Source organism: Sitophilus oryzae, unplaced genomic scaffold (genome assembly GCF_002938485.1).
Source record: "Sitophilus oryzae breed Bouriz unplaced genomic scaffold, Soryzae_2.0 scaffold_1576_pilon_pilon, whole genome shotgun sequence".
NCBI lineage: Eukaryota > Metazoa > Arthropoda > Insecta > Coleoptera > Curculionidae > Sitophilus > Sitophilus oryzae.
In genome coordinates this window covers 17,714,184-17,740,353 of record NW_022146254.1, presented here as the reverse complement: position 1 = coordinate 17,740,353, position 26,170 = coordinate 17,714,184, and the positions used below count along the sequence as shown (strand labels likewise).

The 26,170-nt window shown below is 33.5% G+C and overlaps 1 protein-coding gene across 1 annotated transcript in view; it reads left to right on the top strand.

Annotated features, from left to right (window-relative positions):
• The window catches only part of LOC115879316 (glutamate receptor ionotropic, kainate 2), a 344,372-nt gene that overhangs the window by 156,786 nt on the left and 161,416 nt on the right, over positions 1-26,170 (top strand). The window contains exon 5 of the mRNA XM_030896084.1: positions 18,476-18,633. Within this exon, the coding sequence (XP_030751944.1) occupies positions 18,476-18,633 (158 nt within the window). The remainder of the gene's footprint in view (positions 1-18,475; positions 18,634-26,170) is intronic.

The window sequence follows — 26,170 nt, the reverse complement described above, 5'->3', positions numbered from 1 at the left end:
TTTTAAAAAACACTTAATATTTCTATATCACCAAAATTCTAATTCATTTAATCACTAAATTTCTAATCACCATTCACAATTTCATGATATTGTTCTTGCAGATAGGCAAGTAAAATTATCTTTGAAGAGTTTTAAAACGTATCATAAAGAATTATTTAAAAATATTAATTAAAATAACTAAGCAACTGAAACTTAATAACTAAGTAATAACTTACAAACAAAAAACTTTAAAATGTAAATAAATATATAAAAATAAGTTTGCAGCAAATGCAAAACGATTCTAATAACAGAAGATGAATTAAGAATTTTCTTAAATAATTAATAATTATATTTATTAACCATGCAATAATGATGCCAAAAATATCCAGAAATCCGACAAAACAAAATCACATTCAAACTATTGAAATAAATTCAGACTGCCAATATGTTTTAAAAAACGCAAAATACCCTTTAGTTATATTTTTTTCAAATATATATATTAAAAATTAAATAATTAAATTCTAACGCCACCGTACACCGCAATCGACCTACATAGGCGAAAAAGCTATTATTTTCCAACACGGTTATCTCGACCGCCGCCCGTTATGCTCGTAAAAAGTTAAAAAACAACGTATCTAAAATAACTGTTTATTTTCTATACGTTATACTCCAACCTCTCGCAACTATTTTATATACTGATATTTTCAAAGCGGCCCATACATTATTAAACAAATTGCGCAACACAGGCTGTTGCGCAACGACTTGCCAATGTATGGTAAGGTTTGATGCGTTGCGCAATTGTTTGATAAGTTTCAAGAATGTTTGAATTCTTTTGTGCAACAGGCGTTTGCGCAGCGCGTTGTGTAGTGTATGTGTGTGCTGCGCAAATTATTTGTTTTCTTTTTCGATTTCCGGTATCATTGACATCATCTAGGGTATATACAATAATAATTGATGCAATGGCAATTGAGGACATGATTGTTTCTCAAACAATGCACGACTTTTAATAAAAGTTTGATCAAGATTTTACTAAGTGCATTTGTGAAGCAGTTGTGCAACGGAACGTTGCGCATCGCTTTGTTGCGCAACTTGTTTGATAGTGTATGGACCGCTGAATCAATTGTGCGACGGAACGTTGCGCATCGCTTTGTTGCGCAATTTGTTTGATAATATATGGGCCGCTTAACAGCGCATTCAGATGGAGTGGGTCCACGTGTTTCCTCATGATAGTCGGACTAAATCAACCGGACGGAGCATACGCGACCCATGTGAAATTGTACATATAAACTCATGGTAATTCCTCGACGTCGCGGACGGTCCGCTCCATCTGAAAGCGCTGTTAGTATAAATATATTTTTTGTATTATTGGGATTTTGCTTCTATAATATTTTATACCGTGCTGGCAACTGTTACTTACGGGTCGGCATTTACATGTGTGGAAGCAAATCACAAAGGGATCTTATTAAGTCGGAGTGAGAGAAATGTGACCGAACGACGCGACGCGCGACGGTGTGCTGTTGCGGCGTTGCCGATACGCCTTTCCCTATCAAGTAAAGTAGGATCACGATCGCAAACCGCTTATTTTTAAAAGACTTTTTTTTCAAGAGATAACTGGATAAAATAATTAGACATGTTTCTGAGCATCTGAAATTGAATTATAAGGATTTCGTTAGGGTGTCATTTTTTCATAACGAGAAAACGTCAGTAATCGCGATAATTTAAAAACTCAACTTTTTAACACATAACAGGCCATAACTCAAGAACCACTTTAGATATTAAAACTTTTTTTTAATTTCAAGATCGGATATTTTACAATATGTTTACATAAGAAAAATTCGATAAGGTTGTTTTTTCCATTCAAAAATTATAAACAATCCATCCATTTACTTTTAGAGCATAGGAATTTTCAGCAATCGTGTAATTTTTTTATTGATAAAGATTTTTACATACTCTCTACAAAGAAAATACAGCAGAAATATTAAGAAAGTTCTTGAAAAAACTACAATCTATTATTTCTAATAGATTTCGAGATATCGATTTTTGAATTCAGAGTTCTAATAGCGCGACCACTATCGAACACCCACTCAATTTCACTTATTTTTACCAAAAATGCAAGTGTTTCTAGCTTGCACTTAAAAAAATTCAAGCAATAGGAAAAATTACAACGACTCGTTAATAAATAAACAAATTAAGTATCACGAGACGTAATTAAATCGTGAAGCTGAACGCATGACGTACACCTTTCCCTAGAACTTTAAGTACTGACAGAGGTATTGATTGGGTCGACCGGTCAACTGCGACAAATCTGCTATATCCCCTTCCACGTCTCTTAGCGATGTGCAGAGTTTCTCGGTTTATTTCATACGTTTTGCAACGTGTTTACTGTCCTCTCTTTATTCAGTACATTATAAACGCATTGTACTCTTCTTACATACGGAAATCTCGACCCAAGACTAACCTTTGCCAGCCCTTAGTATATGAAAACTGTAATGAAAATTTTAATTCTTGCCTGATGTTTTCATTTCTCCAAAGCTCATTACCTTTTTTACCTTTAATAATGATGTTAATTATTAGGATTATGTCACTGTCCATTATAAAATTCATCAATACAATGTCATGAGTCATGCATTCAATGATCGCATGACTCATGACATCTCTAATATAAATATGCCTGTTAATCCAAATAGGTTATACTGCATTACAATTCCCGGCAGAATACAAGCTGTACTGCATTTTCTGGTTTAATTTTCCGACAGAGTTATAATAGGATTTCCCCCGTTATTACGTTAGGAAGTAATTTTGTCTTAGATGATTTGAGGAGCGAGGCGATATGAATAGAAACTTCGCATATCCCCTTGTTAAAACACGCTAACGATTTGGAGCTCAAAGTAATTTATTATTTACCTCTTTTCAACCAATTACGAGGCGGTTTAATGGATAAGATACAGATTTCACCGAAGTCTGGTGTATTAATCTCAATTTTATATGAGCGTAATAATGGAAACAGGTATTTGCTTTAAACATTTAACTTAGCCTAATTATTATATTTTTTGTGTATTCTGATTTTTTAATAGTCTAGTTAAAGCTGTAGTGGATCTACTAATAGGGCATTCTTAGCTTAACAGGCATAGCTGATGAGACTGACGGAGAAGTCATGTGCAGATTTTGGCAATCTGAAATAGAAACGACAGAACTCATTTTGTGTCGGTGCGACAGCCAAATGAGCCTGGTACTAAGGGCTAGCAAAGGTTAGTCTTGGGTCGAGATTTCCGTATGTAAGAAGAGTACGATGCATTTATAATGTACTGAGCAAAGAGAGAACAGTAAAAACGTTGCCAAACGTATGAAACTGTGCAACTGTGTTGCTAAGAGACGTGGAAGGGAATCTAGCAGATTCGTCGCGGTCGACCGGTCGACCCAATCAGAACCATATCAGTACTTAAAATTCTAGGGAAGAGTGTACATCATGCGTTCAGTTTCAATATTTAATTACGTCTTACGTGATACTTTATTTGTTTATTTATTAATCAGTCGTTGTAATTTTCCCTATAGCTTGTAAATTTTTAAGTGCAAGTTAGAAACACTTGCACTTTTGGTAAAAATAAGTGGAATTGAGTTGGTGTTCGACAGTGGTCGCGCTATTAGAATTCTGAATTCAAAAGTCGATATCTCGAAATCCATTTGACATAATTGATTGTAATTTTTATCAAAATTCATTCCTGCCTTATTTTCTTCGCAGACAGAATGTGAAAATCTTTATAAATAAAAAAGTTTCACGATTGCTGAAAATTGCAATGCACTAAAAGTAAATAGATTGCTTTTTTTTCAATTTTGAAGGGAAAACCCAAGTTTATAGAATTTCTCTTATTTAAGCATTTTGTAAAAGATCCGAACTTGAAAATAAAAAAAAAGTTTCAATATCTAAAGTAGTTCTTGCGTGTTATGTGTTAAAAAGTTCTTGTTATAAAAAAATGGGCACCCTAACAATATTCTTATAATTTCATTTCCGATGCTCAGAAACATATCTAATGCTTTTATCCAGTTATCTTTTCTAAGATAAAAGTCTTTTAAAAATAAACGGTTTGCGATCGTGATTTGAATACTTAATTGCAAATGCAACGCCATAACAGCACACCGTTGCATTTCTTTCACTCCGGTTTAATAAGATCCCCATGCGATTTACTTTCACACGTGTAAATACCGACCCAAAAGTAAAAGTTGCCAGCACGGAATATGAAGGGTTCAGTCTCCGAGTTCCTTGGCTTTTTGAAGAAAATAGGATTGGAGAACGTGAATGAATCTAAGGATCAGAAGAGGACCACAATACATCTGAAAAGGTCGCAGTGGCCGGTAGTCACCTCGAAGAATTTAATTTAATCTAATCTGATTTTTTATGGCATGAATTGTTGGCTCTAACTTTATCTTCTAACTTTATGCTCTATTATTTATAGCACATCAATTTTCATGAAAATGATTCACAAATTTTTGTATAAGTTGCAGGATAGGTTAGGTTACTGGGGTTTGGGATTATGTTTGATGCCTCACTCGGAGGCCTTGGGCCCATTGCGATACTCCTGTTTATTATTGTACCAAACATTCCTCTCATTCTTTCTTTGCTTTAAAAAAAATTCCGGATGTCGCTGATGTTAGCTTCTGTTTAAAATGTCGGTATTCCAGTGCCGGACAGTGGTACAATAGGCGCTCTGTGGTTTCTTCTTCGTCTCCGCGTTTTCTGCAGTAGTCGTTGTTGGAAACCTTCCATCTCACGAGGTTTACCCCTGTGGGGGCAATTTCCAGTAATGACATCTACAATTATGTGTACTAGATTCTTTTTGTGCTCTAGTAGTTCCTTTGTATTTTTGCTACCTACTACTAAGTCGTCACGGTGTTGCCACGTCTCTTGCTGCTTGGCGTTGATGGTAGTTATTATAATTCAGTGCGTTAATCTTCACAAGTAGTGGGTCGTCTACCACGGCTTCTACCCTGGACGCAGGCGGTCCATCACAATTTTTGATCTCACTGATTGCATGGTGATGCTTCTTAAGGCACTCTAGCTGTCAGAGTATATCACGATATCTCTTATTGGTCTATCAGCGATTTTCCTCGTATATTACTAGCTGCTTCCTTTATAGCGTAAACCTCTGCTTGTAGAACATAACAGCCATCCGATAGCCTTAAAGATCGTCGGATGTCTAGTTCCTCTGACAAGATTCCTACACCTGTGATTCCTGAAGTCGAGGAAGCATCTGTGTAGTTTATTCGAGATTCTAGCATATGTGCATCTATTCTAAGACTCTATACAGACCGGACCACCGTAGTAGTATCATAGGCAAAACCGGACGAATTAGCGTATACCCGTCCGCCGGATAAAAAGCAGGCGAAAAAATGCGATAAAATAAAAATAGGTAGATATGTGATAAGAATGTTTCAGAATTTGTATTTATTCGTGTTTTAATAGCCAAAACGAATACATAGATTCTCGCGGCAGCTCTCGTGTAAAATTTATTTTTTAAGTAAAATAACGGATGTTTACGAAGTTCGTGAGAAAATTCAAATTGTAAAATGGTATTTCCAAAATAGGTGTTATCGGGATATACAAACAATTTTTCCACAAACTTTTGTAGACAGGCCAATTCCATCTTTACCTACTATATCAAGAGTTATTAATAATTTTGAAACACATGAGTGCGTGTCCCCATAAAAACACAAAAAGCCTGATGTGTTGATTAATGAAGAACAGGAGTTAAGCAAGTGTTCATTTGTGCTACCGCGGATCAAAATCCCACGTTTTCAAGTAATCAAATTGCTGAGGTAACAGATTCTTCACCTAGCACGGTTAAAAGAGTCCTTAAAAAGAATGGATACCGATCGTATAAAGCGCGCAAAACTCAAGAAATTTTCCATGAAGACCAATTCGGCGTATGGCGTTTTGTGAATCTGTAATGGAAAAGGCCAATTTGGATGAAAACTTTATTCGGCGTATAGTTTTGACCGACGAATCAAGTTTTCATTTATTGAGTCGTCATAACCCTACACAAGTACGATATTGGTCTCGGCAAAATTTGCACAAATATTTTGAGGTACGCACGCAATATCATCAAAAGCTAAATATTTGGGGTGGTTTTGTAGGGGAGCATATGATTGGTCCATTTTTATAGAGGGTAATTTAACTGTTGCAAAGTATTTGGACTTGTTACAACAGCAGATTGTGCCTAGAATTCGTGAGATATTGGTAGAAAGATTCCACAATGTCTGGTTTCAACAAGATGGTTGCCCTGCCCACAATGCCCGTATTGTTCAAGAATATTTGAACAATACTTTTTCCAACCAATAATTAGTGGATATGGATATGGATATGGAACTATTTTGTGGCCCGCTAGATCACCAGATCTTTATCCCAATAATTTCTTTTTGTGGGGTTATGTAAAATCCAAAGTGTATGGTCATAATAGGGCTAATAATCTGGATGAGCTTCAAATAAAAATACGAGAGGTTTTCCAAACTATTAGCCCTAATATGTTAGCCAATGTCAGACGGGGATTTTACGACCGCCTAGGCTTTTGTCTAGCACAAGAAGGTGGTCTTTTTGAACACTTGTTATAACTCTTTTTTATTTAGAGTAATATTTTAGTTTTTTTTTATTTTATTGAGGTATATTTTAATTTTGGAAATGAGTTTTGGGTTTAGAGAATTTATTTATTTTTAGTTTTGGCTTGTAAACACACTCAAATAATAAATATTTCAGTATTTTTATTTTAAATGTTACCTTAAGTGAAGGTAAACACTTAAAATGAAAACAATAAATGCTCGGCACTCCTCGCGTCGTATTACTAGTCTGTCACGACCGACCCGTCCAAGCACAACTGCAACTGCCTACTGCCTGACCAGCCGACTAGCAGTGAATAAGTACAAACGCAATCGGGTAAGCGTAAATTCGTCCGGGAAGTTGTTATGTTACTAGTAGCCTGGTCTTCTCTGTATAAGACTGCTATATTATTATTGGATAAGTTGCAAGCGGCAGAAAAATTTCAATATCTCACAAAAAGTCAGTACCGTGTGATTAAATATAAAAGAATAATCCATTATTTCGATTACTAAATAAATCTAAGCTCTGCACTTAAGACTAAATTATTTTTATTAGTAGAATATCATGCAATATACAATTTCCAAATCATAATTATTATTGAAATAAAAATGTCTAATATTGATACGATGTTTAATAAAGTGGAATAGGTATTTTCATAGACACTAACTTGAAAGAGTTACATTGGAAGGCTTGGCATTTTTTTACATTTTATGTTTTTGATGGGTTCCATTTCTATATAATAACTAACGTGTAATGTGTATGCTTAACTTTTATATATTTAATGAAAAAACGTGTTATGTGTACGCTAGACCTTTATATAACTATTTAAAAAATAAAAGTATTTTTAATATCTAATTCTTGAATAATAATAAATTGTCAATCGTAAAAAACATACATTATACGTATTTATTAGGAAATGGTGTTTTTCTCAAACGTCACAAAAGTATTAATTTTTGCGACATGGTTATATGACATGATTGACAATATAAAAAAGTAATTTTAATGCCTGGCCTTTGAATAAGAAGACTAAGGAAGGAGCATATCAAAAATCTTAGGTACACCGCGATGGGCCTCAAATATGGCCGACTTAAATTCCGGTTTATCAGTGTCGTTCTAATTTTATTTAAAAAATGTAAAACTATGATGTAGGGTAGACGTGGGGTAGACTCAATAATTTGTTGTTTTATTTTACGTTTTGAATAAATGTTGGTAGTTATTAAAATTGTTATAAAAATATATAATTCTAATAAAAATAGATAAGTTATAATAAATATTTATTAACACAAACATCCGATACGCTACTGAAGCAGGTAAGTCAAATTAACGTATCTAAATTCTTTGACATCTAATCTTTGACAAGTAATAAATAAAAGCTAAAATGCAAGAAAAATATATAATTTAGTTAATTTAAGTGAATTTCATAAATGATCGGTTTACTACACGTATGTGTATTATATAGTCACTTACTAGCGAAAAGTTGTTCCATTATTTCACTCAATTTTGCCGAGATCTACCGCACGCTACACAACCAACTATTTTAGAGTCTTTTTCGATAAATCACGATAGTGTCACTGTTAATTTAAGTTCTGCCACAATTTCCATCTAGATTTACTACCTTTATACAACTATCAGTAGTAGAATAAATAATAAATAACATAAAATAAGCTCCGTAAAGACTGACAAATCAACAAAATTTCAAATCAAATTCAAATGTGTCAAATGAATCGTCAAAGAGAACTGTCAAGGATCCCCACCCTAGAGAGCTTTTATGGTGGCTTTTCCGCCCACCATGCATGAATACATGGATAGCATTATGCTCATTCCTTAGTCTTCTTATTCAAAAGAAGAGCACTTTTACGCCTAAGCAAATACGATAATATATTATTAAACTGACATAAAGTGTCAAATTCAACGAGCGTAACCATAGTTTCTCGATATATAATTACATACAAGGTGTAACTTTTAAATCTTTTTATATTATTTGGTCCCGATTTGAACGTTTAAAATTGTTTAAAAAATTATTTGTGGCCTTTGAAAAAAATAGCTTTTTCTATTCTGAGTAAAATTGACTCTTTATACCTCGGCTGTATGTCGGCCTCGGTATAGTCAAACGTACAGCATCGCCACAAAAAGTGTCATTTTTACTCCTAATAAAACAATATACTATTATTTTCAAATTAATTCTGACATTTTACCATTTTTATATAGCCATGTTTTCTAATGAAATAACTTTAAATAAAATGGTATTCACTCAAAATTTCAAATTTCAATCGTTGGACACACATACAGTAACGAGTTTCCATGGCTACATCGGCGAATAATAGAATTTTTCCCTTTATATGCACAATTATTTCAACACCGAATGTCGACTTTAAATAGTTTTTTATCAAAAAATGGAAAACGCTTTTATCTCTTTTGAAGTGATGCACAATTGGCCTTTTGAACGGTTGACAATGGATGTAACGCTAGTAAAATATAACGAGCTATCTGTCTTTCAAAAAGTTTCCAGTTACGGTATTTAGTATTACACTATTCTGTGAACACAATTTTTGATAAATTTCTAAAAGAATGTTAATATTCACTTTTGATGATATAAATTTGAATATATTTCGTTTAAAAAAAATATTAAATTTACATTTCCAAAAAAAAATAATAATACTATTACTATAACAGGGTGGTCCGAACTGTATTCTGGTAGCATATTTTGCGGATAAAAATAAGTAAAAAAAGTTCGTATAAATGTATGTCCTAAAATGCTTAGTTTCGGAGATACAGGTTGTAGAAGTTTCATTTTGATTTCGATTTTTTCCAAATAATTTTTTAAGTAATGTCAATATTTGTATGGGAATTGGTGTCTGGAAGTTTTTTGACATGAGAAATTTGATTTTGATGTCAATATGACTCCTACTTGTACATGGCGTCACTTAATTTTTTTTAACTGGTTTGAAGAGTAATAACTTTTCGTCCAAATTTGTGTAAAACTACTGAGTATACATTTCCGAGGTTTTTTACGCAAAAAAGGTCTCTTGGTAAAAATCGCTACGAGTAATGGTTCTTGAGATATTTGAAATCGAAATTATCAATACCTGTCATCATTGTCATAAATTAAATATGTTGAGTAAATAGTTATTAGACTGATAATAAATTTGAAATGTTTTTGTGCCAAAAGTTCAACAGAAACTCTTTTAGCATCATCTTTTCGAAGAATTTATGATATAATTTAAAAAAATAAAAATTTCCCAAATTTATTATTTCAGTCAAATAACTATCTACTCAACACGTGTGTTTATTTTTGTCAATAATGACATTTATTGACTATTTCCATTCTAAATATCTTGAGAAAGGTTGCTCGTAGCGATTTTTACCAAGAGACATTCTTTACGTAAAAAGTCACGGAAATGTATATTTATTTGTATTGTATTTGTATTTGACTAAGAGTGGGTCCCAGGTGGGACCCTCCACTGTGGCCGCGAGGGCCTATTGTAGCTCAGTTTCTACAAGCTCTTTAATAGAAAAAGAGCATTAAATTTCACCCTTAAAATACCCCGCAATATATTTATTTACTCAGTAGTTTTATACAGGCACGGACAAAAAGTAATTTCTCTTCAAAACAGGTAAACATACATTTTCTTCCAAATATTGACGTTAATTCAGAAATTATTTGGAAAAAGTCGAAATAAAAATGAAACTCAATCGTGTTTTTATCATTCAATTTGAAACAATCAAATGTATTATTCTTCACATATCCATAAGTCAATTGAATAATTGAATTTTCTGACTATAAATAATATATTTAATATTATTCGCTAAAATGTTTGATGCTTTTTTTGGTTTATTCCTGCATAAAATACTTAATAGGATTTGTTCCTATCTACGAACGAAAAGTAATTTCTCTTCAAAACAGTTAAACACACATTTTCATCCAAATATTGATGTAAATTCAGAATTTTTTTGGAAAAAGTCGAAATAAAAATAAAACTTCTACACCCTGTATTTCCAAAACTAGGCATTTTGGGACATATATTTATGACAAGTTTTTTATTTATTTTATCTGCAAAATATGCTGCCAAAGTTTCCGGAATACAGTTCAGACCACCCTGTGCTAATTGTTGATCAATGTTACCTACAGCAGATAAAGATAATATTATTGCAAAGAAAAACTGTTTTTAAAGTTTAACATCTTTAAAACTATGCAATTTTAGACCCATGCTTTTATGATTTTATTTCTATATTTATCTAAAAAAAGACCCATGTCTATAAAGAAGAACATTACAAAATTTTTAAAATAAAAATCGTTTTCTGTGTTAAAAGCCAGTGAAATAAAGTCTACACAGACATGTTTTTTAGTAGACTTTAACTTAAATAAAAGTTTTCTAACGAACGGAAATGTTTTAAAGTTTTATGTCAGACTGCCGTAGAGTACTGATGTAGAAAATAAAACAGTGGTATTTCTGCGCAATATATCCAACCATGTTAGATATAAAATAGTTTCAGAAAATAAACTCTAGAAGTCGAAAATATATGAACCATAATTTACAAATACACCATCTCAAATATTCGTAAAATAGTTTTACAAGTACCTTAATTAAAATTAATTAATCGCAGTTTAGTGTGCAGTTATTGCATTTTACAAGTTTATGAAGCAGCTGGAAATATTATTATGCACGGTTGAGGAATATTAAATATTATATTAATTGTGTTTAATTTTATGTATTTATGAAAATATAATCAATTAAACTTCTGGGCGTAATAAAATCTCAGCTCTTTATAATACCATATTCTTAAGACTAAAGTGGGCGCTATTTTCTTAATTTACGCTATATAGTTACTTAGTATACCAGTCTGTCACGCTTTGTAATTATATGTATAGTATAAAATTTATGGCTAAAAATGTATGTAGTGACAACATACTATTATTTTATGATCTTGCTTTTCGTTTGCTCTTTTAATACAGCCCTGAAAAATTAAAATATTATCATATATCAGTAACTGATTTTTCGCGTCGACATCATCGTTATAACAATGAAAAGTTAGCCATAAAAATCTTTATAATTCTGAAGTCCCAAAAAGCACAGCATAATATAAAAATACATAAGTATTATCAAGAGAATCATGATGTTTTTATCTACTATAACATGTTTTATAATAAAATAAATAAATGTGTCTCATAATTTTATGAATTATGAAAAACAATTTTTTTTGAATTTTGTTATATTTTTGGCTGTAGATTAATTAAAACAACATTTAAAACCGTAAAGTATATATTTAAATGTGATATACTATTGATCTTTCTTCTATTTGAAATATTTATGAGTCTCAAAGTCGCCAAATTTTATATGTAGATATAAAATCTGAGAAACATAAAAAAGAATAAATATAAAAGCGAACAAACACACGTTTATGATATTATTTTACCCTGGCAATATCAGCAAACGGATATGTTTAGAGGTTGATATTTCTATACGGAAATATATTTTTTTTATTATTAATACAATAGATTCATTCAACTAAATATTATATTGTCTCAACCTTTTTTGTTTATTACAACAATTTTTTTAATTTTTTTCGACAAAAAAACGAGATTTGATAGGCTAGAATATGACATAAACCAGGATTGATTGCTATATAAATATATGTTTTATAATGCTTAGTTTCGAAGATACAGGATGTAGAATTTTTAATTTTATTTCGATTTTTTCTAAATAATTTCTGAAGAAACGTAAATATTTGGATGAAAATTGGTGTCTGCGAATTTTTTGACATGAGAAATTTCATTTTGATGTCAATATGACTCCTATTTGAAGTGTGGCATCACCTACATGTGTGTGGTAACTAAATTGAAGAGTAATAACTTTTCGTCCGTACCTGTATAAATACTACTAAGTTAAAAAATATACATTTGCGTTATTTTTTACGAAAAAAATGTATCTTTTTCAAAATTGCTACGAGCAACCATTCTCAAGATATTTAGGATGGTAATAGTCAATACATGACATTATTGACAAGAAATAAGCATAGATACCTATATATATATATATATATATATATATATATATATATATATATATATATATATAGTAGATAGTTATTTGAGTGAAATGATAAATTTGGCCACTTTTTATTTTTTTAAATTTATCATAAATTTTTCATCGAATAAATGATAAAACAGTTTCTGTTGAACTTTTGACACAAAAACATTTAAAATTTATGATTTAAATCTAATAACTATTTGGTCGACATGTTTAATTTATGTCAATGATGACAGGTATTAATAATTTAGATTCTAAATACCTCGAGGACCATTATTCGTAACAATTTTTACTAAGAGACCTTTTTTGCCCAAAAAACGTAGTATATGTATATTTTTTTACTGTTACTAGGTACGCACGAAAAGTTATTACTCTTCAAATCAGTTAAAAAATATGTAGGTGGGGCACTCTAGAAGTAGGAGTCCTATTGATTTGGTTTTTACAAGAAACAAAAAATGTAGTTTGTAGGGACCATTTTTTAAGGGTGGGGGTAGTTTTCACCCTTCCCGTACTTCTTGATTTTTGTAAAAGTTAGAAGTTAGATGTTAGAGCACTTACCGCCATTACTCGCTGACGAGTATTTGACACGCATCAGGAGATGGTCACGCAAGGCGTTTTCTTTCATGAGCTTTTCTGTGACTGAAAAGCCCGATACGTAATGTTATCTGTTGCACTCCAGACATTCAAAAATCTCATTGCTTTGTTGCCTCTTTACTTTTTGGTTGTCGCTCTTAACTGACTTTACAATTCTTCTCCATTCTGTTCTATTGTGAGGTGCCTCTTCCCACTCATTCTGCTTGTTAATTTCCTTTAAGTTTTCGTGGAAAATATTCTTGAACCTTTTGAGTTGTCCACCCGGCCTCTTCTTACCGTCTACAAACTCACCGTAAAACAGAGACTTTGGTATGCGGTTTTCTTGCATTCTGCACACGTGACCAGCCCATCCTAAGCGGGACTTTGCAATCATGACTTCAATACTCCCGCAGTTAGCTTTTTCAAGGACCGATACGTTGAGACGTGATGGAACCATTTTATTCTTAAGAGTTGTCTAAGATGTCTCTGTTGCAACTTGTTTAATGCGTTCATGTGTCGGCGGTACGGCACCCAGGTTTCGCTTCCATATAACATGGTGGGAATTATTATCGCTCGGTACACCGCAAGTTTCGTTTTTGTGCTCAAGTCATGATTGTAGAAAACCCTGTTTTTTAATTTCCAGAATGCTCTTGAAGCTCTCTCCTGAACGAAAGGATTGAAGCGCTGCTAATCCTGTGCTGAATTTCAGAGTCGATATTGGCCTTTTCCGAAATCAAACTGTCGAGATAATTGAATTCCGCTACACATTCCAACAGCTCATCTCCGATTTTTATAGCATTGTTGTGATCTTCCGGGGGAGTGCACATGATTTTAGTTTTATCGATGTTCAGCTTAAGTCCCAAGGCCTCGTATGCCCATGTATATGTGTTCAACATTTCTTGCAATTGCTGTAACGTATTTGCAACTAGAACACAGTCATCAGCGTATTGAAGTTCTGTCATGAATCTTGTACGTGTTTTTGCCCTGAGTTTTTTATGTTGAACAGACCGCCGTCGAATATGTATCTAATGCCCAAACCTCTCTCCTGCAGTTTGCTGTCCACTATAATGGAGAGCGCTGCCATGAATATATTGAATAGGAGAGGCGCTAAGACACATCCCTGCCTAACGCCTGTGTTTGTTAGGAAGGGATCGCTCAGTGATCCATGATATGACACCCTTGATTTGTTGTTGTTATGGAGGCTTTTACACACTGTAAGAAATTTGATGGGTACTCCAAACTTTTTCATAATTGCCCAAAGTGCATCTCTGTTCACAGAGTCGAAGGCTTTTGTTAGATCGTTGAATGCAACGTAAAGTTTAGACTGCTGCTCTTTTACTTTTTCCTGTAGTTGCCGGATGGAGAATATGGAATCGACGGTACCGCGGTTGGTGCGAAAACCTGTTTGCGATTCTGGGAGGATTTTTTCTATATGTGGGTGCAGGCGGTTTGACATAATTTTTGCAAAAATTTTTCCTCCAATAGCCAGTAGTAAAATTCCTCGGTAGTTTCCGCAGTCTGATGCACTTCCTTTGTTCTTAAATATATTCACTATATTCGCGTTGCAAAAGTCCTGAGGTACCTCTCCGCTTTCCCATATGACATCAAAGAGAGCCTTAAGATGACCAATAAGTTCTTTACTGGTACACTTATAGATTTCAGCCGGAATCGCGTCACAGCCAGCTGATTTGTTGTTTTTAAGCTGTTTTATGGAGTCCTTTATTTCATGGATTCTGTGATTAGAATGTCTAATACATCGAGGCTGTTATACTGAGGCATTATGTTGATAGCTTCCATATTGGGGTTGTTTTCTTGGTTAAGGATATGGCTGTAATGCTCTTTCCAGCGGTTTCTGATTTGCTCTTCCTCTTTTAGAAGTTCGCCATTTTGTGCCATGATTGGGCATCTTGCCTTCTTAGTTGGACCGTATACTTCTTTTACAGCCTCGAAGAATTTACGATAGTCGTGATGCGTGACATACTCCTGAATCTGACTAGCTTTTTGCGACCCCCAGTTATCCTTGAGTTGGTTTCTTCGGAGCGTGTTGTTGGCTGTCTTAAAGTTGTCTGCTAGTCTTGGATTGTGTGGATTTGTAGTGACGGCTTGATGTGCTCTATGCTTTTGTTCCAACAAAGCCTGTATATGCGGTTGATTTTCGTTAAACCCGTATTGGTGACGCAAAGATTATACTCTGTGCATGTTGTTAATAAGCGTTCGCCATTGCTATTTACGTTTCCCATTTCATGTTTTCCCAATACGTCAGGCCATATTTCCTGTTGTTTGCCGACACGGGCATTAAAGTCACCTAGCAAAATGATTCGTTCGTGCTTTGGAATTTGTTTGAGTATATTTTGCAGAGCTTGGTAAAATTTATCCTTATCCTCAATTTTAGCGTCTAGGGTAGGAACGTAGGCACTTATGATGTTGACGTAAGTTTTGTCTGATATGGGGTACCTTAGGGTCATAAGACGTTCGGAGACACCAATAGGTACCTCTGTTAATTTGGTGGCGATTTCGTTTTTGATTGCAATGCCTACGCCATGAATCCTCCTGTGTGTTGCCGGGTGACTCTTCCAAAAGAAGGTGTAATGCTCCTCAGTGAGACTACCTTCATCCGCAAAGCGGGTTTCGCTAAGAGCGGCAACATCTATATTTAATCGGTGGAGTTTCTGTGAGACCAGTGCTGTTCTTCTCTCTGGTCGATTGGAGTTTGTCCTGTCCAGTAGAGTGCGGACGTTCCACGCCACAAACTTGAAATATTGACGAAGTTTAGTTCTCCGATGATACGCTCGAGTAGGCACCCCCTTCCGGACATCCGATCGAGGGGATATTTTACCTCCGGACGATGATTTTGTCCTACTCGAATGTTCCATCCTTGATGAGTGTAAGCTGCGTAAAAAGGTTAAACTGTGACGGTTACGCTGCCGCACAGTTTGGCTGCAACTTTAGCACGGGATGGCTATGGCACAGTGAGAACTGCGACGATAGTTCCCTTGTGCTACGCCCTCGGCCGGCCTTACCAAAGTCGACCTACCTCGGCTGCACTTACCAAAACATAGACACCCAAAATCTGATTCAAATCGGAATAACGGTTCCTAAAATATCTGAAAAAATGTGTTCAAATTTTTAAAGTTAGATGCCCTCTAGCGGATAAACGAAGCACTTTTGTATAGAAGGAAATTGTGTAAAATGAACTTATTTTGATTCCAAATATACGTGGTAGTTTTATGCCCAAGGAATGTTGGGACACCCTGTATTAAAATACCAAATTTTTATTAGGAAAATTCGAAAAAATTACAGAAGCGACATTTTAAAAACACCCGTTATATCAAGTGACTCTAACTTAAAAATATTCTTTTCGGTAACTTTTTCTTAATTTAATGTAAAAGTCTATGATTAAAGCGAAATACCAGACGAATGAATAAAAAAGTAAAAAAGTTTTCAATAAACCCGACTGACATTTGTCGTAGAAAAATTCTTCCATCTCTCATTACGAATTCATAAATTCGTCCTATAGAATTAATGCAATTTGTCTTCAGTTTTCATTTGACTAAGAATCTCATTTATTTTTCCTTAATGAAAAAGGGGACCGTTAAACGAGATTTCGCTCTTTTTTTTTTCATTTATTTTTGTCAAAAGTACGTGGATCTGATGGACGCTAGTAGCTACTTTTTTTCGTTATTTCTTGATTGTTTACAGGGTTTTTTAAAGGTTTCAATTAAATTACAAATTAAATTGTACAGAACTGGAAATGACCGTACGCTTTCAAGAATAAAAAGACAGGATTAAAGAGAAAAAATGTAATAATTTGCTTTTTTAGTGTTTTTCTGTTAGTAGTTGTTTTTTGTTTATCAGACAATCATGCATTTTTATATATAATATAATTTAGTAAATAATCTCAAAATAAATTACAGTTTTTAGTCTACGATGTGATGCATTATTTATATAACAGACCTATGAAGCATTATCTACAGGGTTATTCACCACATAGGACACGGAGTATTGTAGCTAAACTATTAGATTTTTACAAATTAGTTAAGGGTTTGTTGAATGACTATTAGAGCTACAATTTAAAAATATTTTTACAAGATACAGTGTCCCAATTAAATAAAAATATCAAAGTTTTATTCTTTTAAATGGAACAGCCTGCATATTATTATATTTTTAGTTTTTACTAATTAAAACGGAATATTTCTTTTCCGTTTTATATACAATAATACACAAAATAATACACAATAAAAAAATGTATTTTAAATTTCAATCTAAAGTGCTCTGTTAGAGGGCTAAGTTAAAAACACTAATTTTTAATCAAGGAGCCTTGGAAAATGTATTTCGTTAGTCCTGGCCGGTTAAAAGATGCGTAAATCGTATTTTTATCCATATCTCAATTCTTTCAAATGGAACAAGTGTAGCTCATTAGCGTATTTGCAAAAAGCATTTTTTACCAATAATTTGGTACCAATCGCATTGAACCGCATGTTACAATTTCAAGTAAGCCATATGCAAAAATGACAAAAGTTGAAATTTGATATGTCATTTTATTCAGAGTGGAATATTACACTCTGAATAAAGTAAAAAAATACCGAGGGTTTAATTTAAAAATCAAAAGTTGTAGTCATTTCCGGTGAAACTGGGAGTGACCAAAAACAATTGAATACGTCAATCAATCCTAATTTATGTCATATACTAACATACCAAATCTCGTTTTTTATCTGAAAATATAAAAAGTTATAGAGGTGAGCTACTTCTGGGAATCACCCGGTATACACGTTGTTCTAAATCAGACTGCACACTACAGAGATCTCTTACACCAGAAGATAAACAAAGATGATTAAATTAGAGAAAAATAGCGGTTTGTTGAATTCTACAACATTATGTTTTAAAATCTAAAAAAGTCCGATAACTTCTGAGTCACACAAAAAAGTGGTCTATGCTTTTTACCAGACCATCTTATGAATATACTAGCTACATGTGAATAAGTTTTTTTGTACTGTTTCTTTTCCCTCCTGTAAAATTAGGAATAATGGAAAAGCAGTTTAACACATTTCATTGACGTTATGCTATTTAGACTAAAAAATAACCACTTTCAAAAATATCAAATGTATTCGAAACATGAAACATGAAAACAAAAAAGAAAACATGCTCGTTTGTGATCATATATGCTCTTATAAGGGAACGTTCCCGTACAATGATCCTGAACGTCCGAAAATGTTCGCGAACTCTAGTTCTCTCATCACGAACTGGTATTTTCTCTCCGTTACACTACTACCTAAGTATAACAAAAATCTATTGTTTTTTTTAATTGCAGGCATATGTGGATCTTGTGAAAGCCTGGGGCTGGAAATCCTTTACGATCATTTACGAAAACAACGAAGGATTGGTGCGATTACAAGAACTGCTCAAGGCTCATGGACCATACGAATTTCCTATAACTGTGCGACAGTTAAGCGAAGGAACTGATTACAGGTAAAATCATTTGAAATAAAAATATAGAAAGTAGGGTAAAATTAATAAACGTTGAGAAAAAAGTGTAGTGCATGCAATTTTCTATTTACATTTGCATACAATTTGCAGTGTATTGCATATAATTTAGCTTACAATTTGCGGTTTTGCGACGGCATTGAAATTTGAATCAGATTTTGATCCCGATACTGCAAAGAATTTTATCACACTGACATTAACGTTGGTTGTTTATACAATAGTATAACTGTATCTTATCATCTCATCTCACTGCCATTACTCGCTGATGAGTATTTGACACGCATTAAAAGATGATTACGAAAGACGTTTTCTTTCATGAGCTTTTCTGTGACTGAAAAGCCCGATACGTGATGTTATCTCTCTTCCGCACTCCGGACATTCAAAAATCTCATTACTTTGTTGCCCTTTACTACAATCAGTAGTTACTATAATCAGTACAACAAGTAGTAACTTATCTTATTCAATTATCGTTAGGAATTAAATTGGATTATCTAATTAATTTATTAAATATCATTAACATTCAAAATTAAGCCATTAAGGTTTAAATTAAACAAAATGCAGCTTAGATATTAGGTACATAAAATATCTAAGAAAAATAGAAGACCAGTATATTGGTGGAACAGTGATATCTCTAACTCACGGAAACTCTGCGTTAAAGCCAGAAGAGCGCTCACTCGGATGCGTAAAAAGGTATGCCACAGTGATATCATCGAGGTCGAGAATGAGTACCGTACTGCAAGAAAAAAATTGAGAAGCAAGATACTAAAATCTAAAGAACAATCATGAAGAGAAATAGTGAATAATTTAGAAGACGACCTCTGGGGACAGGCTTATAAGATAGTCACAAAGAAATTAAAGACCAAATGCGATATAGACCCACTGACGCAGCGGCAGGAGGCGAACGGCTATTTTCAAGCGGAAAACATGAGAAATGGTCAAAGGTTGATTTCAACTACTCTGCATCAGTAACCGAGATCGATATCAAGAATTCAGCGCAGAAGCTTAAAAGAGGCAAAGTACCTGGACCTGACGGCATACCGGTAGAAGTGGTCCAACTGATAGCTGACCAGCATCCCTCCATTATTGTCAATCTTTTTAACGGTATTATAAGGAGAGCTGGCTTTCCCCAAAAATGGAAATGCGCTCAACTCGTACTCATAGAAAAACCAGTAAAAAAAGGTGAGAAACGCTCATATAGACCTATATGCATCTTAGATTCAATGGGGAAACTCTTAGAAATGACATTGAAAGAGAAACTGGAGTGCGAATCAATTTGGTTTTCGTAAAGGATTAATCACAATAGACCCCATTAACAGAGTAGTCAACACAGTGGAAAATTTAAAAAAAGTGAGTGTAACAAATAGGGATGCTTTACTGCTGATTACACTAGATGTAAGAAATGCATTCAATACGGCATCTTGGGAGGTCATAGTGCGCGAACTCACGTTCCACTGGAAAGTTAGTTAGTATCTCATTGAAAACGTCAAGAACTATTTCAGTGAGAGATCGATACTGGTGGGTGACGGTAAAATGAAGGTGACGAAAGGGGTGCCACAGGGGTCAATTCTGGGTCCACTTCTGCGGAATGTACTCTATGATGGGCTTCTCAGATTGCAGTTCCCTCTGGGTGTTGATATTTTAACATATGCTGATAATATTGCCTTGATTGTTAGAGCCAAAACCGTTAAGGAACTTGCATCCATAGCGGAGCATGCTGTCGACCAGGTATGCTCCTGGATGGAAGAAGTCGGATTAGAAATTGCCCCTTATAAATCTGAGTGTGTAATGCTGGCTGGTGCTCGTATTAAGGTCGATCTAGAATTTCCGCTACAGGGCAAGATCATCAAACCAAACAAGTCCTTAATACTTTAAGGACGACATACTAAAAGGTACTCCTTGGAGTCACGTTTGGATCTAATGGTAGCTTTGTCGAACATATTGGTACAATAACAACAAAGGCGAAAAGGCAGAGTAAGGCAGCCAAATTGGTCGATCCTAGGCCAAACAAAACGACGGATGCTAACCGCGGTGCAGACATCAACCATTCTCTATACCGCAGAATGTTGGGGGAAAACCATCAGCATAAGGAAATGTAGAGAAAAGTTAACGGCGGTTCAAAGACGATTGGCTCTAAGAGTGTGCCGTGGGTACCGCACGATATCTTCAGACGCTGCCCAGGTTATCAGCTCCATGACACCCATAGATTTACTTGTTGCAGAACGGATAGAGAGTAAAAAACACCCCAAAAGAAATAAGAATGAAAATAGAGCAATAACATTAGATCTATGGAGCGAAAGATGGAGGCAAAATACCAATAGAAACGCTTGCTGAACCAGGAAGCTCATACTGGATTTGGAGAGTTGGGTGAATAGAAGTCACGGAGAGGAGGGTTATGCCATGACCCAATGCTTTTCTGGCCATGGTTTATGCATTATTTATTTCGAACGCATATCATTCGTCAGAGAGGAAGGAACTTTCGAAGAAAATAAATCAAAAAAACATATCACTTACCAACCTAGTTCCAGCTATGTTGCAGTCGATCGAAATCTGGGAGGCTGTACAAAGCTTCTCATGGAGGTAGTCATATCTAAGGAAGCAAGATAGTTATGGATCTAACAAAATTATATTAATAACTTACCATGGGAGTTTAAAACGTTGAATTTTTTACTTCTGACTGATGCTACGGGCCTCTGAAGAACAGTCTAGGAGTGCCCTTTTTCAAATACATAAGATCGTCACAGTACAACATAACATCGTCACAGTACAACATAACATCGTCACAGTACAAACTTATCACGTACTGGAACCGCCTCCCCCGAAGTTATACCGAAAGGTGATCCCGGGCCGAGATATCTTAGGCGGAACGTGGATGTTTTTAGTCGGTAAGGCATACCATCAGCCACCCCGACAGTCCCGTCAGTGAGGTGGACTCTGGTTTGCAGATTTTCCCCCACGAAAAAAAAAGAAGATATTAGGTACATATTCTAATCAATTCTGTTTTACCAATTGATATAATCTATTACACTAAAGCTTCATTCAGAACCTCCCAATTAATGGAATAATTACACTTTATACTTTTTAGTTTACGATCATTCACAATGTTTAAAAAACAATTAAAATTAATAGAATATCCAAGCAACAGCTTGCGCTAGTCAGTTGTATCCATAGAGAAAGCCTAATATTTAGCTTATAACACATTCAACTTTTGATTTCTAACCAAAACGACGAAAGATAATCAAGGGCCAAAATGACATTTCTCGAAAATTTTGATATATAACTAGTGGAAAGCTTCATTCAGAACCTCGCAATTAGTGGAATAAATTAGTGGTTTCAATTACAATTGATACTTTTTAGTTTATGATCATTCACAATGTCTAAAAAACACAATTAAAATTAATATAATATCTTAGCAACAGCTTGCAGTAATCAATTGTATCCATAGAGAAAGCCTAATATTTAATTTATTAAACAGTAAACTTTTGGTTTCTAACAACATTTTCTCTTGACGGCTGATAATTAAAAGGCAAAACATTGCCTGGAAACTTATATGGTGAAATTTTGATAAAATAATTTAGTACTCACTAAAAACACGGTATGTCGCTAGTGGTAGGAAAAATAATTTTTAGAGGTTACTAGTTTATTTGGTTGCCTGTGATATGCATATACAGGGTGTTTCTTAATTAATCTAAAAAATAAAAAATCATTAGAAAACGGCTTAAGGCGGGCTCTTAATAAGTATATTCATTTTTTTCTCGGCAACCGTTTGATGAACAAGAAAAACTCAAAAGATCAATTTTGTTGAAAAAGGATGGCCAGTCAAGAAAAAAATATATTTTCTTTAAAAAAGCAGTAGTGTACCATTTATGTTAAGCAAAATATCGATTTTTTTTAATTTTTAACACCCTGTAGATCAGAAAGGAAGTACTTTAGACCTAATGGTTATATAAAAATTGTTTTAAGAACACATGAGGAATCACACCACATTTTTTTAGACTAATTAGAAGACACCCTGTATATTGTCAACTTGACAATGATTGTTGATAAATCAAAAAATACCTTTTCTGTGAAAAAAAGCCCGATTTTCGCAAGAAAAATTTTGGTTTTTATTGAATTTGGGCCTGCGTCTGCAAATACCGGTATGTTTTTTAATATTCTATCTATCTAAATTTTAAATATCATTGTCAGAAATAGTTTTATTATTTATTAACTGTAAAAATGGTTTACTTATAAGTTTTATCAAATATTGTGATTTACTTTCTACCTTGTAGTCAAAATTTATATTTAATAAACTGTAAAATATATATATTCTTATGTTTTAATCAAGTTACTCTGATATATTAATATATCAGTGTAACTTTAAAGCTAAATCCTTTGAAATCAAATATAAACATAACAAATATTTACAGCTGAAAAGGCGAAGGCGCTGGGTTAAACGTAGTCTCTACTAAGAACACGGAGGGGCGCTTTGACGCAAAATTTTACTATAAAGTTTCATATCTATCTTAATAGAAGATTATTTTCTTTTATCTATGGGCCAAAACGACATTCCTCGCAAATTTTGAAGTATAATTAGTGGAAAAGTCAAAAGTTTGTTAACTTTTTCCACTAATTGAAAATTCCTACCACTAATTTTAACGTTCTGAATGCTTACACTGATATTAAAAGAACAAACTTATACCGCAAATTGAAATCACTAATTTATTCCACTAATTGCAAGGTTCTTAATGAAGCTGAAAAGTTAAAAGTTTGATAATTTTTTCTACTAATTGAAAATGTCTACCACTAATTTTGACGTTCGGAATGCTTAAATTAAAATTACAGGAACAAACTTCTACGCTAAACAACTGAAACCACTAATTTATTCCACTAATTGCTAGGTTCTAAATGAAGATTAAAAGCCGAATGCAGTTTAAACACATTTGTTATCGCTAGTAGTATGAATAATATTACCAAATGTTTCGAAAATGGCAACAATTCATTTGATGTGCCATGTGTCGGAGCACCACAGTAGCACGAGCCGCTGTCTAATAATATTCTTGACAAATATCTTTTCCTACACTATACTACCACTATACTGCGATATACATAAAGAGAGGGAAATGTATGGGCCATTAGAGAAATAGATGGTAATCATATACGGTGTCGGAATGATATAGACACGCCGGCTGTAGTAAACGGATTTACTATTGAGATAACTCGAATTTGTTACTGCAGAGTCATTCGTTTAAACAAAGAGAATAATTTTAGTATTCTAATTTGTCTTCCTTTTTATATACAGGGTGGCCCATTAATGCGAGGAAGTCTTATATCGTAGTCATTGTAGAAGATATTAAAAAAGTTTTATACAGATGTTATCTATACCCAAGTAGCAAATTTTATTTTATAAAGGTTGTATAAACAGCTATGTGATAATTTTTATAGGATACCTCAATTCATATAACGTGCTATATGACCGTAATATGATAGCTTTACAACCAAAAAAGGCCCATTTTTATACAACCGTTTAGTAGTATAGAAGTTCTATAAAAAGGGTATACAACTCTTATGCAACTATTCTACACAGCATTATATGACTATTATAAAACTAGTTTTATTGTCTATTACGTGGTCACATCTAAGAAACAGAACAATAAAAACATTTGATCATTTAGCGAGGTACAAGAGTATATTATTTTTTACCGAAGAATATTAGGAGCAAATTATATTTTAAGTGTGTCGTAAAATGAATCTAGAGGATGTGGATTGTTAAAAAGGAGACTTTACTCGACAATGAAAATGGCAGGTAGAACCAGAAGGTACAACAAATATGTAATCAAAAATCATTAATAGGGTTTGAAAAGTAGGGACAATTTTTGTTGCGCCGAAAATTTTACTGGTAGATTATAGGTATATATTTGGCAAAAAATTAAAGCGCTTTAATTTCGATTAAGGTTTACATATAAATTTAAACAATAAAATAAAATAAAATTTTCAAAAATTCTTGTTTTTAATTTAATTAAACACTTATTACTGTTATGTGGGAATCTTATCACAAAATAGTTCTCAGAAATAACATTTTACAATGTATTATGATGTTTTTAATTTTGCTTCATATAATGGCGGCCATAGGCCATACAAAAATTCTGCGTTAAACATTAACGCTGCGTTAACATCATTACGCAGAATTTCCAGGCACTATAGAACTATTTTGGACATATTGAGATTTGTGACAAATAGACGTTGCCAAATCTCATTTGATTAGTATCAATCAACTAACAAACATGATCAGATTTTCATGGATTCATGCACGCAATGCATTTCATGCGTGCCCGACGAGTGAGCGGCAAACTAAGGACTTGGAAAAACAACAATAAAACAATACAAACATTACTACAGTAAAACTTTTACACCAATGGCAACAATGCTTTGAAGAAGCCAGACAACCCGAGAGATTTTGACTTTTGAGAGCCCAGGGAATTCTCGGGATTATTTGCCGTAATTTCGAGGAGTTTTTTCTTACATGCTCTTTATAACTACCACTGCGTTTGTTAAGTTTTTTCCAACTTTGTCCAGAATTCATAATAGCTGTGATTGATTATACTCGTAAGTAGATATTACTTTTGCAACAACAACAATAACAAAATAAATAACTAGGTATACCTTTTAAATTAAAATGAGGTTATATTATACATTACCAGTTTTATAATGCAGATATTACAGCGAATTTATTTTGTTAATCACAATTTTATCATATAAGGCTATATAACTGTGTTGTATACAGCACCGTAGTTTAAAACGTTCTATCATACAACGTAATACAACTTTAATAAGACAAGTTTAAGTAACTATTATATGATCTTGTGACTACTAGTTATATGAATATTATAGAACTCTTACATGGTGGGTATAAGAGTCTAATAAAATAATATGTTTGTTATCATATAGCATTGTCTTATTAAGTGTTATATCATACTAAAAGAAATTATCGTTTAATGTGTTATAGGATACGTTGTAAAAACCACTAGAAAATAGTTTAATATGACAACTTTTATTAAAAAACAGAATGGTCGAAACCAAACGCTTAATAAAATCAAGCAGTGCTTAAGACAACGCTATTCGACTGTTATAAAATAATTCAATCCTTTTAGAATTTCTTTTTGCTACTTGGGTACTAATATATAAAATCCTTAAGTGATTGACTCACTAATTAATTACGATCCTGCTCAAACCACTCAACGTAAGAAGCTCAATTTTGGCTTACCGGTTGATTCTAGGGTGTAGAGGTTCGATAAGAAGGGATTTTTCGAAATTCCAGTTCCAAGGGGGTGAAACCACCCCTCAAATATCACAATATTTTTTATTTAAAAAACGGTCTAGTTTCCGAAAAAAAGCTTAAACACGTATATTTTATTTTGTTTCTTTATATATTTTAAATTTTTTTAAAAATGTATACAGAGAAAATCTGGCCATTGATTAATCACGATCCTGCTTAAAGCGCTTGACGTAAAAAGCTAATTTTTAGAAAACGGATTGACTTTAGGGT